This window comes from Vicia villosa, linkage group LG5 (assembly GCF_029867415.1).
Source record: "Vicia villosa cultivar HV-30 ecotype Madison, WI linkage group LG5, Vvil1.0, whole genome shotgun sequence".
Lineage (NCBI taxonomy): Eukaryota > Viridiplantae > Streptophyta > Magnoliopsida > Fabales > Fabaceae > Vicia > Vicia villosa.
In genome coordinates, this window is record NC_081184.1 from 87,170,943 (window position 1) to 87,184,743 (window position 13,801).

At 36.6% G+C, this 13,801-nt stretch overlaps 1 protein-coding gene across 1 annotated transcript; it reads left to right on the forward strand.

Moving 5' to 3' along the window:
• Positions 1 to 1,628: 1,628 nt before the first annotated feature.
• Positions 1,629 to 13,801, forward strand: LOC131604958 (5'-3' exoribonuclease 3-like). Its single transcript, XM_058877367.1, has 24 exons — positions 1,629 to 1,941; positions 1,987 to 2,024; positions 9,061 to 9,166; positions 9,281 to 9,357; positions 9,451 to 9,642; positions 9,735 to 9,854; positions 9,951 to 10,016; positions 10,159 to 10,212; positions 10,294 to 10,464; positions 10,559 to 10,636; positions 10,749 to 10,898; positions 10,982 to 11,101; positions 11,195 to 11,290; positions 11,388 to 11,483; positions 11,588 to 11,658; positions 11,755 to 11,883; positions 12,009 to 12,085; positions 12,188 to 12,228; positions 12,347 to 12,421; positions 12,504 to 12,619; positions 12,700 to 12,771; positions 12,866 to 12,944; positions 13,046 to 13,137; positions 13,266 to 13,801. The coding sequence occupies exons 1-24, from the start codon at positions 1,629 to 1,631 to the stop codon at positions 13,675 to 13,677; spliced, it is 2,841 nt and encodes a 946-aa protein (XP_058733350.1). The 3' UTR covers positions 13,678 to 13,801.

Sequence of the window (13,801 nt, forward strand, 5' to 3'; positions counted from 1 at the left end):
TCAGAACTAGATCATTTCTAAAGAATAGTAGTCAGAATCAGTGACCAGAATCAGAAGATGAAAAGCTCTACTCTCATCAGAAGTAAATGCATTACAACACAACTGTCATCTAGTGTTTCTGATGGTGAACACGTGTCTGCACGAGTGGTAAAAGCGTAAGTGAATCTGATGGGACGCCGCCCTAGGTAACTGTGTAAATCATTTCAATTACCACGTTCTCTCACCTAACGTCACTCATCATTTAATGCAGTTGATTTCATTTGATTCTGTAACTGTTCATTCTCATAATTTTATTGCATTCTTTTTCAAATCTGTCTCTATAAATACATTTCAAATCATAACGTTTATCTTTTTCGCTCCCATTCTCTCTCTCCTTGTGCATGCATTTTTGTAACCTCTTTGCCCTTTTCTTTAACCTTAAGCGCAAACCCAGAATTTGTTCTTGCAATCTCAGTACTGTTTCAATGGCTGCCTCATCATCTCTCAACGTCAGTTCATCTGCTCCTCTCCATCTTCAAGAAGCAGATCAGGAACTTGTTCCAGTTATCTCCTGCTCCATTTCCAAAAAGGAGTTAGAAGTTATCTGTGAACTTATGGTAGACTTTGACAGTCTTGAAGAACATGGGTATCATCTTAAAGAAGATATCATCTTTCAAGGATGGACCTCTTTATTTGCTGAGTTCTGTGGACCGGTTTACCCAGATCTAGTAAAGGAATTTTGGGTGCATGCTGCTGTTGCCCCTAAATCTATTCTGTCCTTTGTCCATGGGAAGTTTGTGGTTGTTACTGAAAACACCCTGAGAATGATGTTTGATCTAAGAAACCCTGAGGGTGCTCATGAAATTGATCAAAGGGCTGATTGGGAAGAAGTTTTGACTACTCTTTATTCAGACGTAGAGGAGACAAAGCATGTCAAGGACATGAGAGACCTCTACAAAATCTGGACCAAGATTCTTCTGGGGTGTTTCTATCACAGGAAAGGAACACATGTTGCAGATTTTGTCAACAATGAGCAGAAATACATTATGTATTGCATTGCCACTAAGAAGAAGGTTGATGTTATCTACATAATCTTCAACCACATGTGGAATGCTGTGAGGGATTCCAGAAATGCCTTCAGAATAAAGAAGTGTACTATTATTCCTTTTGGAAGAATCATTACAAACCTTCTAGTTCATTCCAAGATTGTTGAGAACTTGGAAGCTGAAGGTACCATCAAAGATCTGGTTGTTAAAACTGGAAGTTGCTTGAATGCTCTCACCTTGAGAAAGATGAGTATTATTGAGACTATCATCAAAGCCACTCAACCTCTTCCTGGAGCAAGAAGCAGAAGAGATCCTATTCTTGCTGACTTTGAACCTTTCTTCAGAAGTGAGATGCCAGAAGTCAGAACTAGATATCTGAACTCTCTCAAGGAAGAAAAAGTGGAACAAGAAAAAGTAAAAGGTACTTCTGCTAAAGGAGGTCGCAAGAAAGAAAGGACTAAGAGAAAATTTGATCGTCCTTCTGATAACCAGGAGAAGGTAGTCCAAAGTGTAGCTGCTGCTACTGAAGTTGTTGAGAAAGCTGCTCAAGAAGAAGTTATTGTTGAAAAAAAGTCTGCTGAGAAGAAGAAGAAGAAGATAAATATGAAAAATAAGAATGTGGAAAGTAAAAAGGTTGTTGAAAAGAAGGAGACAAGAAAAAGAAGATTAATCTTAAATGATTCGGATGCAGAAGAAGAAGATCAAGAAGCTGTGAATCAGCCAGAAGGAACTACTCAAGGACGAACAATTCAAGTAGTTGAAGGTCAGAAGGCTGCTGAAAAAGAGAAGGAGAGACTGGAATCTACCAGAAGAAGAGAAATTTCTCTTGGAAAGGCTAAGATTGTGAAAGTGCAGAAGAGTAAGAAGCAGAGGAAACTGGAGGCTGTTATTGAGGCTATTCAGAAGGTGTCCAAAGGTATACATCTCTCTGAACCTGATTCTGTTCCTACTTTACGTTCAGATGTTGCACCAATAGCTGCTGCTCAAACCCCTGAACCAGTAAATCAACCAGAAAAAGCCCCATCAGAATCACCCATAAACATCCATGTTCTCACACCTCCTTCTTCTCTTGTAACCAAAACCCTTACTCCTTCTCTTTCACCCATCACAAATGTTCCCATTCCTTCATCTCCACCCACAACCAACCTTGCTTCTGACCAGACCATTGAAAACCCTATCCTTGATATACCACCCCTTCAAACTCTATTTCCAACTCACACAAATATATCCACTTCTCAACCCTCACCTCATGCAAACTATGAACCCTTTCCTTCCACCTCTCAAAATAATTCTGCTGTATCAGATATCCCAAACTCTGCATCACATGAGCAATTGCTCTGTGACTGCAATTACACACCCAAGCCTCGTCCTGAAGCTGAGATGGTTGTGTTAGATTCTGAGAATGAAGCAGAATCATATTTTCGTCTGGATAGAGAGCCTCAACCCTATTCTGTCCCAAACCCAGATTCCCCCATAACCAAAATAAACTCCCGCCGAGCATACCCTATTGGTGTAATTTATGAAATGGTAAAGAGGAATCTCAGAAGAGTCTTTGATACTCTCAGAATAGTTGAACATACTGGCTTGAATGATGTTGCTATGCGAAAATTCTGGAGAATCTTCCGAAGAAAGGCAGATGCTTATTTTGAAGAACTTCAGGAAATTTGTGTAGAAATTGCTCCACGCCCTTGTGGAATTCTAAGGAGTTACGAAGACTTCTGGTTCAGCCGTCTCGGAGGGAGATATATCTTTGAAGAGAAGGAATTCACTGATGAGCTTGTAGAAGCAAGGATTGCTGCGGCAATGGAAGCCAATCTGTGCAGAGATATGGTGGTATGGAGACCTAAGTATCCAGTTCTGACTGGAGACTTCAAGTCATTGTTCGACTTTCTGAGGGAAAATCCTTTTGAGGAAGACCCAAGTTTGGTCATTCCAGAAGTTGTTGATCCACCAGAAGTTGAAGGTCCTTCTGCCCCAAGGAATCTTGCTGCCATTCTTCAAGCTCTTGAGAATGGATATTCTGATCTGCCTGCTGCAGAATATGATGGAGATGCTTCTATGGAAGAAGCTGATGCTGAAGATCATCCTGCTGAAACTATTCTTGTTGAGGAAAATCAAGGTGATGATCTGACTATGGAAGCTGCGGTTCAGAATGTTGTCCCTCTGGACAGAAGTTGTGAAGCTTCTTCTGGTGAACCCTCTCTTCTGGTGAAGACTCTAAAGGTGATTCAGAAGAACCAGGCTGAGCTATCTTCTCGCATGGACGAGCAAGGCACTATCAATGCTGAGTTCCGCACCTTTGTGGAGAGGCAGACTGAGAGCAATGCTGGGATTCATGACATGCTGGCCAATATTATGTCTAAGCTAGGGTCGTCTTAGTCTTTGTGTCTTAGTAGTTTTTCTTTGTTTCTTGCATCTGCTTTCTATGCATTCTCCTTTGTACATCTGACAATCTTTTTGCTAATCAATGAATATTATCTTTTCTTCTCTCATATTATTTGTTCTTTCATCTGAATCTTTTATGTTTTTTTGATGTTATGACAAAAAGGGGGAGAAAAATGTGATAAATGATCTGATTTATCTTATCAGTTGCTGGGAGAAAGTCTCTACATTTCTAACAGAAGTTGCAAGTTCTATGTCTTTGAGTGTTTTGCAGGAAGTGAAGATCTTCTTAAAAGATCAACATGAGAAGCAAAGACATGTGGAAAAGCAATTCTGTATGGAATCAAGCTCATGGAAATTGAAGCAAGCTGAGTGCTGTAAAGCTTCAAGATCAGAAGCAAGAAGGAAGAATGTTCTGATATTCTGATGATAGAATATGCTCTAACACATTCTTATTCCTTATATGTTCTGATGCATGTTTTTAGTTCTAAAATATGTTCTGAAACATTATTGTTTGCTCTGATACATAATTATATGTTCTGATACATATTTTATGTTCTGACTCATTCATGCTTTGATTTTTGTCGTTTAGTTTGTTCTGTAACATTTCAGGATGTAAAGATGATCTGATGATGCTCTGGTACATTCAACAATGTTCTGATACAATCTAGCATGCAATGATTCAAGAAGAAATTCAAGCTCTGAAGTTGTCCTATGGAAGCAAGAATCAGAAGCTATGAATGTTCTGAAGATCTAAGCAATTCAAGTTCTGAAGCTGTCCTATGGAAGCAAGAATCAGAAGCTATGAATGTTCTGAAGATCTAAGCAATTCAAGTTCTGAAGCTGTCCTATGGAAGCAAGAATCAGAAGCTATGAATGTTCTGAAGATCTAAGCATATGTGATCGTCTCAACTGAAATGGAAAATACTCAGGGAAGTCCTTTATTTATAAATTTCTTCCAATATTTTTTTCAGGGGGAGATTATTTATCTCAAGGGGAGATTGTTAATCTCAGGGGGAGACATATTCACACACTATGTTTATATGCTTATGTTATAGCTGTGTAATTTGTCTTTAGCCGTCTGATATTCTGATCGCAAATTCATATCATTTATATATGTTTTTATCATCATCAAAAAGGGGGAGATTGTTAGAACAAGATTTGTTCTGATCAATATTCTTAGTTTTGATGATAAACAATGTATATGAATTTTGTATGAGATAATGTGGTACTCTAATACTATGCAATTTCCATTTCAGGAATTATATAAAGAGTATCAGAACATGGGTCTATGGAAGCATCAGAAGAACTTGAGATCAGAAGCAGAAGCACTGAAGTTCTCATGGTATCACGCTCAGAAGCACTTCAAGGTCATAAGACAAGAAGATGCTATGCACCAAGCTGTTTGACTCTGATGATATTCAAACGTTGTTCACACAAACACCAGATCAGAAGCAAGTACTAGCTGGCAGGCTATGCTGACTGACAAAAGGAACGTTGAAAGCTATGAAAGGCAACGTCAGTAGACACAGCGAAAGATAGGCTCGAGGTAGTTGACAAAAGAGTGAAACATTAAATGCAATGCTGTACGGAATACGCAAAGCATTAAATGCTCCCAACGGTCATCTTCTCAAACGCCTATAAATATGAAGTTCTGATGAGAAGCTAAGTTACGAATTCTGAATACACAACTCTTGTGCAAATATACAGAAACGCTGTTCAATTCAAAAGCTCTCAAACTTCATCATCAACCTCACTACATTGCTGTTGTAATACATTAGTGAGATTAAGCTTAAACTTAAGAGAAAATTACAGTTGTGATAATAGCTTTATAAGAAGCATTGTAACTCTTAAAAGAATTTGTTTACATTAAGTTGTAAGAACTAGAGTGATCAGGTTGTTGATCAGTATACTCTAGAAAGTCTTAGAGGGTATCTAAGCAGATTGTTCCTAGAGTGATCAGGTAGTGATCAGTATACTCTAGAAGACTTAGAAGTTGTCTAAGTGGAAAACCATTGTAATCTCGTGTGATTAGTGGATTAAATCCTCAGGTGAGGTAAATCACTCCAAGGGGGTGGACTGGAGTAGTTTAGTTAACAACGAACCAGGGTAAAAATCATTGTGCAAATTGTTTTTATCTTACAAGTTTTAAAGCTACACTTATTCAAACCCCCCCTTTCTAAGTGTTTTTCTATCCTTCACATGACTCCAAGATGGATCATGTAGCTGCTGGGAAGCTCTTGAGAGCTTTTAGAAGAGAGATTCAAGATGAGTTTCTGGATCTTCAGCAAGAGTGCTTAGCTGCTGCTCCTGGTCCTTTTGGATTCCTTCTGGAGTATGATGATGGAAGATACTACCATCCCATCACCAACTGGAAGCCTCTTGAAGAGAAGGAGTTTGTTGATGAACTTGAAGAAGAAAATCCTTTGACAATCGTTGTGTTGAAGCCACATCCATACAATGTTCTGACTGGAGATTTTCAGGCCCTATTCAACTGGCTCAGGGAGAACCCTTCTGAAAAGGCTCCTAACATGGTCTTCCCAGAAGTTGTGTACCCTTCAGAACCTGAGACTCCTACTCCTCCAGAGATCTGGCTGCCATTCTTCAAGGCCTAGAACATCCTGCTGAAGAAATTCCTGTTGAGGAAAATCATGAAGATGTTCTCATGGTTGAAGCTGATGCAAATCATCCTGTTCTGGACAACAGCTTTGATGCTGATTTTGCTGGTTCTTTGTTGAAAGTATTTTTGGGTAAATATTTTCGGTAATATATCGTATCCACAGGGATTGGTTTAATATCACTGCCGTTCTATAGTTGATTATTTTGAGTGAGAAAAGTTAATTGGATTTGTTTTGTGATTCTAATACTATCAATTGTAAACAATAATTTAAATGCAAATAATGAACGTTTGTTAACAATTAAGGAAATATGTTGAGCTTTAGGGTTCATCAACCTATTCCTATACAATTTATCAATTAATTCACAATTGAACAATCTTTTGAATTACTATCTTCACTTATCCTCAAATATGATTCCATGTCTGCAAATCAAATTAGATAGACTTTTATCGGTATGAGATTCGATCTCTCCAAATATCAATATCGATAATAGTAATAAGGAACGATAATTATGAAAACTCAATCACAATTCCATCTCTGCAAATTGAGATTGAATCAATATAGTAACCTAGGGCAAAAGTTAGAATCTTTTCTTTCGATCAAAGACTCCACAATAATTTAATATAAAAGCAAGGTTTCTTATTGATAATAAATTCAAACAATTGTTCATAGGAAAGAATCAATGGTATTGTATATTCATAGGTTAATTACTACCTTAAACTCAACAAGAGGAATTTAGCTCTCCATAGACATGAAGAACACACAAGAATTAATAGAGGGATTCATCTTCATCAACGGAATGTCTTCGATTGGTAAAGATTTGGCCTTCAATTGTTGTTCTTGGCTGCAAACTCAGAATGCTCTCCTAATTTCGCTCACAAAAGATCCCTCTTTACTTGGAAGCTAGGGCTTCTATTTATAAGTTTTGGGCTTATATTTGGAAGGCGAGAAATGACAAGTTGTTCAATAACAAGGAAATCAACGTCGATCTGATGGTCGAAAATGCGAAAAGAATGTCTTGGAACTGGATGGGATTCAAATCAAACATAACGGAGTACAATATTGGTCAATGGTTCTCAAATCCTAGAGCTTGTCTTGGGTGGACGGGACAGTGACGATCGAAGGGTCTTAGCAGTTCGGATGAGTATTATTGCATGGTGTGACCAGCATTGGGAGTTATATAACTGTGGTGATATTGAACGGCCAGGTTCGGGTTTGAGGCAACGTCAGTTCAGATTTATTGGTGCAGATTGTTAAATGTGTTGCATTTTTGGAGGTTGTTGCAGCGCATCAAGGGCCTCTCTAGTAGTTTCAGTGTCAGTTTTGGATGTTGGTCGTTGTTTGGTCAGTTTAGGGGTCACATTGAATATGAAGCTTTCCGGATCAAGCTAGTTGTGAGCGTAGCTCGAGGTTGAAAGCTCGATGGATCTTGTTAGTTGTTGACTCGAGAAGGAATTCTTCACTGCTGATTCCTTAAGGAGTCATATATTTGTCGGTATTCTGGATCTAAGAAGCTTGTCTCTCTGCCAGCCTTATGACTTTGTAACCTTTGATTGAGGTGGAGATTCACTAGGAAATGGTATAGTAGTCTTATAACCATTCTGCTGAGTTGAAGGTATTTGGTGTCTGCTGCTCTGCTAGTACAGATAGCTAGCAGCTATCTCTCATTTAGCAGGAGCATTCGGTCAGAGTTTTCAGGGTCATCGGCGGTATGGGTTTGTGGCACAAGTCCTCAAACGCTCCCAAGCACCATCATACAACGATACATTAGGTGATCCATGTGGCTAATGTGATGTTCTATTGATGTGAGTGCGAGTCTCAGTTGCATTGCCGCCGTCATTCAATACAGGGTCACGCATAGGAAGGTGGAATATACAGGTCGGGATGGAGTCGTGGAAAGAGAGAAGCTGTTAAGCTGAAGCCTGGCAGAGAATTTCGCCAAATGGACAAAATATTTGATGCAATTATTTGGTTTTCATCAGTGGTGTATTTGAATTGCTCAGGATGAACAGGTAGCATTGTGATCATGTTAGGATTCTGGTTGGTTTGGGTGCAGCAGGTGAATGGTGTTGGAAACAAGAAAAACATACACTAATATTGTTATATGAGTTTGGAGTCATTGCTGGAGATCATATGAGTTCTACAATGGAAGTTCTTGTCTCCTTTATGCACTATGCAGTGGATTAGCTTCCTATGTAATTGGTAGAGGCTTAGCAGGATTTATTTTGGCCTAACATTTTAGTTTAAATAAAGGCTTGGGTGGCTCTATGTTTTTGCAAGTGAGCTTGTATCAGAACTGTGTGCATCTTGTTTATACTAGCATTTCTTATGCCAATATCTATTATTTAATAAAGCTTTTTGCCTTTAAAAAAAATAGAAGGTGTGGATGCTTTTTGGTTTCCTTCTTCACCAAGTCTTTTGGATTGCCTTCTCACCTAGGCGGCAATAATCTACTGTATCACATCACATCAGTGAAATCAAAAGTCACAAACAAATAAATATTGTTATTTTTCAAAAATCTTTAGTACTTCAAATTATCATCAGCAATGAGTAAATCCTCTGAAATTGGTGTGCTCGAGGGAGAATAAATACTTTTTCATTTTCAAAATATAAATATCTTTTTTCAGTCTCTTCACTTTCTCACCTTCTACTCACTGTCTTTCATTTGCAAAACTAGTTGAACTCTATCTCTCACACACACACACACAAAGAATTACTATAAATTGGACAAGTACTACGAAGAATCCATCTTATTTAAGACTCAATATTCTGTCATCATCCACATTCAGAAGCTGTGAAAATGGGTGTACCAGCGTTCTATAAATGGTTAATAAAAAAATATCCAAAGGTTATTGAAGATGCTAACACAAACACTACTCCAACTGTGGAATATCATAATCTTTATCTTGATATGAACTCCATTATCCATCCATGTTTTCATCCCAATGATGATAACATCAATGTTAGTTGTTACTCTCACTCTCTCTTTTACTACTTCTATCTTCCTTCAACTTATTATTCCTAATGTCTTTCAGAGTTGTCCTCCAACAACATTTGTGGAAGTGTTTGCAAATATGTTTGATTACATTGATCACCTTGTTACCATTGTTAAACCTAGAAAGCTACTGTACTTGGCTATAGGTGAGTCACAGTGTCACACTAACCCTACATCATGCTGTTTTTATTTTTATTTTTATATTTGTTTGAAGAAATAACTCAACAGAGGAGATTTTGTTTGCTTTATATATTGATCAGATGGAGTAGCACCGCGTGCTAAAATGAACCAGCAAAGAACCAGACGTTTTAGAACTGCTAAAGATGATGAAATGCGTGTAACTGTTAATTTCATCTATTATGAAAAAATGGTTTCTTCAGAATATGTTCATGTTTGAATGATAGAGCCTTGGTTGTTTTTATTATTGTAGGAAGCTGAAGAAGAAAGACTGAGGAAACAATATGAAATGGAAGGAAAACAAGTTCTTCCTAAACAAGAATATGAAGTGTCAGATTCTAATGTAATCACACCAGGAACTGAGTTCATGCACCAGCTCTCAAAGGCTCTTAAAGCCTACATCTCTTCAAGAATATCCTCTGATTCATTATGGAAGGATATCATGGTAACATAATAACACTATGTTCTTTTGGATATATAACATTTTTGTCATGTTACTGTAAAATTTAGCTACTTTTGTTAATGTTTTTTACTTAGGTAATTTTATCTGATGCTAATGTTCCTGGAGAAGGGGAACATAAGATTATGTCATTTATAAGGAAACAGCGTGGTCTTCCCGACTATGATCCCAACACTGTCCATTGCTTATATGGATCGGTACCAAAATTTAAGTTTCCTTCTTTATTTATGGGGCTATTTTCGTATGACATTTGAAATATATTTGAGCTCAATTTTGTTGATTTTTGGATGCAGGATGCTGATCTCATAATGCTTGGATTGTCAAGCCATGAGCCTCATTTTTCTATTTTAAGAGAGGTTGTCAATAGACTATACTTTTAATCTTCTACAGAGAGTTAGCGACACATACACTATGCACGAAACTGACAAATCAATTCTCAATACTAGTTTGAATATATTTTGCTGATGTGGTATATGCATAACAAATTCTTAACATGTACAGGTTGTGCCTAATTATTATGATAATGTGGAACCAAATGCTGCGAAGAAGTTCAAGGTAAAATAGTATGTGATTCAAGTCTTAATCTTTGAAGTTCATATGTTAATTCTAATTTTGAATCTATATACTTGCTTGCAGCTTTTACATATTTGGTTGTTGAGGGAATATCTTGAGCTAGACATGAAGATACAAGATCCTCCCAAAAATTTCATTGTTGATTTTGAGCGGATAGTTGATGATTTTATCTTCATTTGTTTCTTTGCCGGAAATGATTTTCTTCCTCAATTGCCCTCTTTGGATATTTGTGAGGTAGCTTTTAAAGTTGAATGAATATGAATGTATGAATGTAGACTACATAAATATATAGTTACCTATGTTTATTTGTTTTGCTCCATTTTGTTAGGGGGCTATTGATTTACTCATCACTGTTTACAAGAAAGAGTTTCATAAACTTGGAGGATATCTTGTCGACGTAAATAAGGTAACTCTAACAATGTTAAAATATGGTTTGTTATTTTTATTTTATCTCATTATTATCTCTGTTTTTTTTAATGAGTTTTATTTTCTTTTATGTTGCATTGATATGTAATCAGATGGGTGAAAAACATAGTGCTTTTGTGAAGCTATCAAGAGTTGAAAAGTTCATACTCATGGTTGGTTCATATGAAGAAAAAATCTTCAATAAAAGAAGTGCAATTAGAGACAAGAAACTGAGATGGCTTGTTCGTGATCATGAAAACTCAGTAAGTTCATGATACTATTTGAAAAACTGTGACGTGAATTATGCATTCGTAGATTCATGTGATTCTGATGTTTTTTCTTTCAGAAGCAAGAACAGAATACATGTGACTTCTTCGATATTGAGAATGGGAGTAGTTCAGACTGCGCTCTTCGCATTAAGAAGGCATCAGCTTCTAACAATGTTTGTCCTTTGTCTGATGAAGAAGTAAGTATACATATTGATGCATATCTTATACAGTAGAAGTTGTTTTGGAGTTTAATGATGTTGAATTGTTGATTTTTTGGTTACTATTTTTAGGTTTTGAAAAACACAGATGAGTTAAAAAAGGAGTTAAAGGAACGCATTGAAGCTAAAGGAGACTTATTTAAGAGTGGAGATTTCTTGACTGACAAGGTATACACTTTTTTGACCCCAAAAAGGCCATATAATGTTAGTTTTGTTTACATAAGATATATGATTGATTTGTAAGTGTTGTTACAATACATTGTAGATAAAACTGGGAACTGTTGGCTTTAAAGAAAGATATTATAGAGAGAAATTTTCTGTGGACGGCTCCGCCAACATCGAACTAAAAAGGAAAGAAGTAGTAAGTTTTTTCCTGCAGATACTTTCTTATTTGGTTTTGTTTTTTTCTTTCTTAAATTCTATGAAGCACCGACACATACATCGAATCTGACAATTTCATTGTAGGTGCAGAAGTACACTGAAGGATTGTTGTGGGTTCTTAAGTACTATTTTTCAGGAGTAGCTTCATGGACATGGTAATTAACAATATAGTTAAAATCAAGTTTTTTTTCCTAAGTGTCATGAATTTTATGTGTGAAAAATAAGAAGCAAGAACTGGAAATAAAATGCAGGTTTTATCCATTCCACTATAGTCCATTTGCTTCAGATTTTAAGGGCATGGGTCAGGTGAGAGTAAGTTTTGAGAAAGGTGTTCCATTCTTGCCTTTTGATCAACTCTTAAGCGTTCTTCCTCAAAGGAGGTAATTTTCTTTACTATGTTATCCTTTCTTCTGTCACATTTAATACTACGAAACAGGGACATCTGACATGATACTGATGATTCGTTAGTCCTGATAAAATATTACTTGATTTCACTTGTATGCAGTGCTTATGCACTTCCTAAAGCTTATGCACAATTGATGCTGGATGAGAATTCCAAAATATTTGACTTGTTTCCTCAGCGTAAGCTTTTTTTGAGTTTTATTTTTCCTAGATTTTTCTAAAACTCATTTTTTGATGAAAAACATATATTGAACTTGATTTCTTGTTTTATTGGATATGTAGAATTCAAAGTTGACATACAAGGAAAGCGCTTTAGATGGATGGTAATTTCACTCGACTTATGTAGCACGACATGTTCAGTGTCTGAAATATGTGCCAAGTTATTTTTATTAAGTATGCAGTTCAAAAACTTTCACTGACTGAATTTTTTTTTTCATCGAGGGGGTATGCAAACTTCCCTATATGGATGAACGAAGGCTTTTGGCCGAAACCAGAGAACTCATAAATGGATTATCTGTATGAATGATTTTCTTTTCACAGAAACATTTAATTTCAGTGTTTTGTGAATGTCCTTTAATACTTCAAGTGTGTTTTGTAGGAAAATGAAGCAATGAGAAATTCGGTTAAAGTTGATAGGTTGTTGGTTAGTAAGAGTCTTAAGTTAGCAGAAAAAATTTGCTCACTAAGCTTAAACAAGATAGATACAAGCATAAGGTTGGTAATTGTTGATGGATGATAGAAACAGTTTATTGTTACATTTTGTTTTTCTTATGTAGTTTCATTTTTTTTAGCAGTGATGGCATTGGAGGCATCATAAGTCTTTGTCACGAAAGTGCCGAGGATAACAAACATGAAGATTTTGTCTTGTATGCTACCTAAATCATCATTTCATTTTAAAATTTTATTTAGCATTTAACTTGAGACATTTTCCTATCATTTTAATATTGTTTTATGCCGCAGCTGTGTCAAATACGAGCTACCTGTGAATGGTATAAGTCATAGTCTGCATTTGCTATTTGGTGTAAACCTTCCTGATAAGGTAACATCCTTATTGCTACAGAAATTTCTGATCAAGAAAAATGATTAGCTAATACAATAGAACATTGATGTGTCACAAAATATAAATTATTTGGCTTGCAGACAATCTTTGAAAATGACCTGAATGAAACGGTTATGTGGCACGAACATCAGCAACATTCTAATCATCAGCAAAATTCTAATCGTTTTGGAAGGTGCGGTTTATCAATTTTCTCTTTTTTCTTTTACTTGGTGTCTAGACTCTAGAGGTTAATGTGGTTAGAACTTTGGTAGTTTCTTTCTCTATGTAAAAAACTTTGATTTGATCAACTTGACAATTCAGGTCGAATCAAGGCGGTTGGAGAAGTTCAAACCAAGAGGCTAGTACTTCAAGGTTTCAACCAAATAGAACTGCTTTTGGTGGAAGAAGCTCTGCATTAAACGCACCTCCTGAATTCATCCATAAAGGTGGAGGTGTTGGGTGGGGTTCAGGTAGAGGAAAACCAGAAAGGGTTAATTTTGAAACTCTAAATGATAGAATGGCATCGTTTTCTCCTTTTCACAATCGACAATCTAATGATCATGGAGGATCTTACCATCATCATCAATTTTCGAATAATGTGCCTTTTGGCCGAGGACGAGGTAGGTCGCAACAGAATTACAATAATGTGTATTCGGGGAGGCATGTTTCCACTAATTCCGATAACTCGTTTCGACCTCAATGGAGTGAACCAAAGGATAATAGTCGTCGGTAGTAAGAAAACTATCTGGAAAACTACCTTTTTTGTTTTGTAAAGTGTTTAAAATATGTTGTTTTTTTGTTTCTCCATTGCTAGTGTGCATGATTTTGGTATTTGAAATGGTTATTTTGGCAGTAAT